The following is a 1792-nucleotide window of genomic DNA, read 5'->3' on the forward strand; positions in this document are numbered from 1 at the left end:
TAAAATGCTTTCCCCATTTTTACCATTCCCGTGTTTGAGGATTTCACCTATTCCCATTTTTTTCTCAGCAAAATCCTGAAACCTCAGCCTCATCTCTAGAGTTCTCCACTTTGGCATATGATATACTTAAGAATTAAGATTGTACTCGATTATTTATTATTGTTAAGTCTCATTGAAATCATATTGGCTTTTGACAATTTCTACTTTTCAGAACTCGTAATTTCATGATCATTTCCAATCAAAGATCTCGACTTTATATGCTGCTCTACCTCTGGATCGTTAAAAGCACCCCTCTTTCCTTCCCGGTCTTCGATCGAACACTAACTTCTCATGACCATTCCAGTACAATCTAGCAAGCCTAAGGCTTTTCTAGCATGCCAAGGAATAACAATAAAGGAGTTAATAAAGAAACTGAAAGAGAGAGATCTTTCCCAAGCCAAAGTGCCAAACCAAAATCAATTGGCCAAAATCAATTTAAAAAAAAATGCATTCACCCAGTAAAAAGTCACCAACCAGGCAAAAACGATGATAAGGCAATTGCCCAATAACCAAGACAGAGAACTTGAGGAGCACAGAGGTGTACGAAAAAACGCCCCCGCCGTGGTCGACAATAACAGCAAAATTGACAAGGTGGTGCAGGAAAATAGGGAAATCGTCCAGCAACAGCTCACAGTAGCATGGGTAGCAGAGGTGATTCTAGCGACCTGAGCCTGCATCGGTTTGACAGGTTCATTCATCCCACTTTAATATTTGAATAGGGGGATTGGGGTACTTCATTTCAAAACGTTAGTATGTAACACAAAGGTGATGGTTATGGACCTCCGTTCTCTTTTCCAGGCATGAACCAAGGGAGGATGAAACGAATTTTCTCAATTCGTCGACCCAGGGATTGTACGAAAGTATTACCTAAACAAAAGGCAATGCCCAAATCTCATAATATTGTTTAAAAAGTCAAATACAGTACTAGAATATAAGGCTCGGCCTTAACATAGTCTCAGGAAAAGAGAGACTTCTCAAATCACCCAAACAGGACTTTTAACCTTCGGAACTTGAACAATGGTTTGGAACATCTGCACATCACCTGTCCAAATTTGCGTATACTTTTTGGCAAAACCAGAGAATTTAGAGCAATACTCGAAATTCCACTCACAAGATTTAGAGTGTGCAGTAAGAATCAGAATAAACATCTCAATCTAATTGGTTGACTAAGCTCAAAGAGGCAGAGTGAGCACCACAATAAACGTCTCAGCAAGAAATGTGGAGGAATCGGGAGAAAGCAAACTACGTACAGGCAAAATGAGTAAAATAAAATCAAAGTTATTACAATATGATAATCCATGTGCCAGAAGATAACAGGAAGAGATCGACTTGATAGCCGAAAATGGAACAAATATAAAATATATATATGAGATCAGATTCTCAGTCTTCAATAGACAGATCAGATTCTGAAGGGTGAAGTGGGAGTCACGACACTACACACACACACACACACACACACACACACACACACACATATATATGAAAACGAGTCACAGTGCTTCAAAATACCTGAGAATGGAGGTTGGAGACAGCCAGTCGACGACAAATGAAATTCAGAGACGGTGATTCGCGACAAATGGAGTTCGGATTTGGCGATTCGATGAGCAAAGGCAGAGCACGATAGTCGATAGAAGCGATGAAGCAAAGGGCAGAGTGTGATTCAAGCTGAACACTGCGTGAAGGACCCAAGGATGAAGACCGAAGAGCGATGAAGTGAAGAGAAAGAAAGAGCGGCTGCGGCTAGGTTAAACTC

At 40.5% G+C, this 1792-nt stretch overlaps 1 protein-coding gene across 3 annotated transcripts; it reads right to left on the reverse strand.

The window, feature by feature from the left end:
- Nucleotides 1-241: 241 nt before the first annotated feature.
- On the reverse strand, nt 242-1540 carry LOC114724269 (uncharacterized). Of its 3 annotated transcripts, none has more exons than XM_028910589.1 (4): nt 1041-1540; nt 820-906; nt 514-710; nt 242-358 (listed from the first exon to the last, which is right to left on the reverse strand). In XM_028910589.1, exons 1-4 carry the CDS (start codon nt 1185-1187, stop codon nt 280-282), a joined length of 510 nt encoding a protein of 169 aa, XP_028766422.1. In that variant the 5' UTR covers nt 1188-1540; the 3' UTR covers nt 242-279. The 3 variants fall into 3 exon arrangements, with proteins under 3 accessions (XP_028766422.1, XP_028766421.1, XP_028766423.1); XM_028910588.1 differs by having other exon boundaries at nt 242-364; XM_028910590.1 differs by having other exon boundaries at nt 242-369.
- Nucleotides 1541-1792: the final 252 nt, after the last annotated feature.

This window comes from Neltuma alba, unplaced genomic scaffold, assembly GCF_004799145.2.
Source record: "Neltuma alba isolate B1F8T4 unplaced genomic scaffold, ASM479914v2 tig00012182_pilon, whole genome shotgun sequence".
Classification (NCBI taxonomy): Eukaryota; Viridiplantae; Streptophyta; class Magnoliopsida; order Fabales; family Fabaceae; genus Neltuma; species Neltuma alba.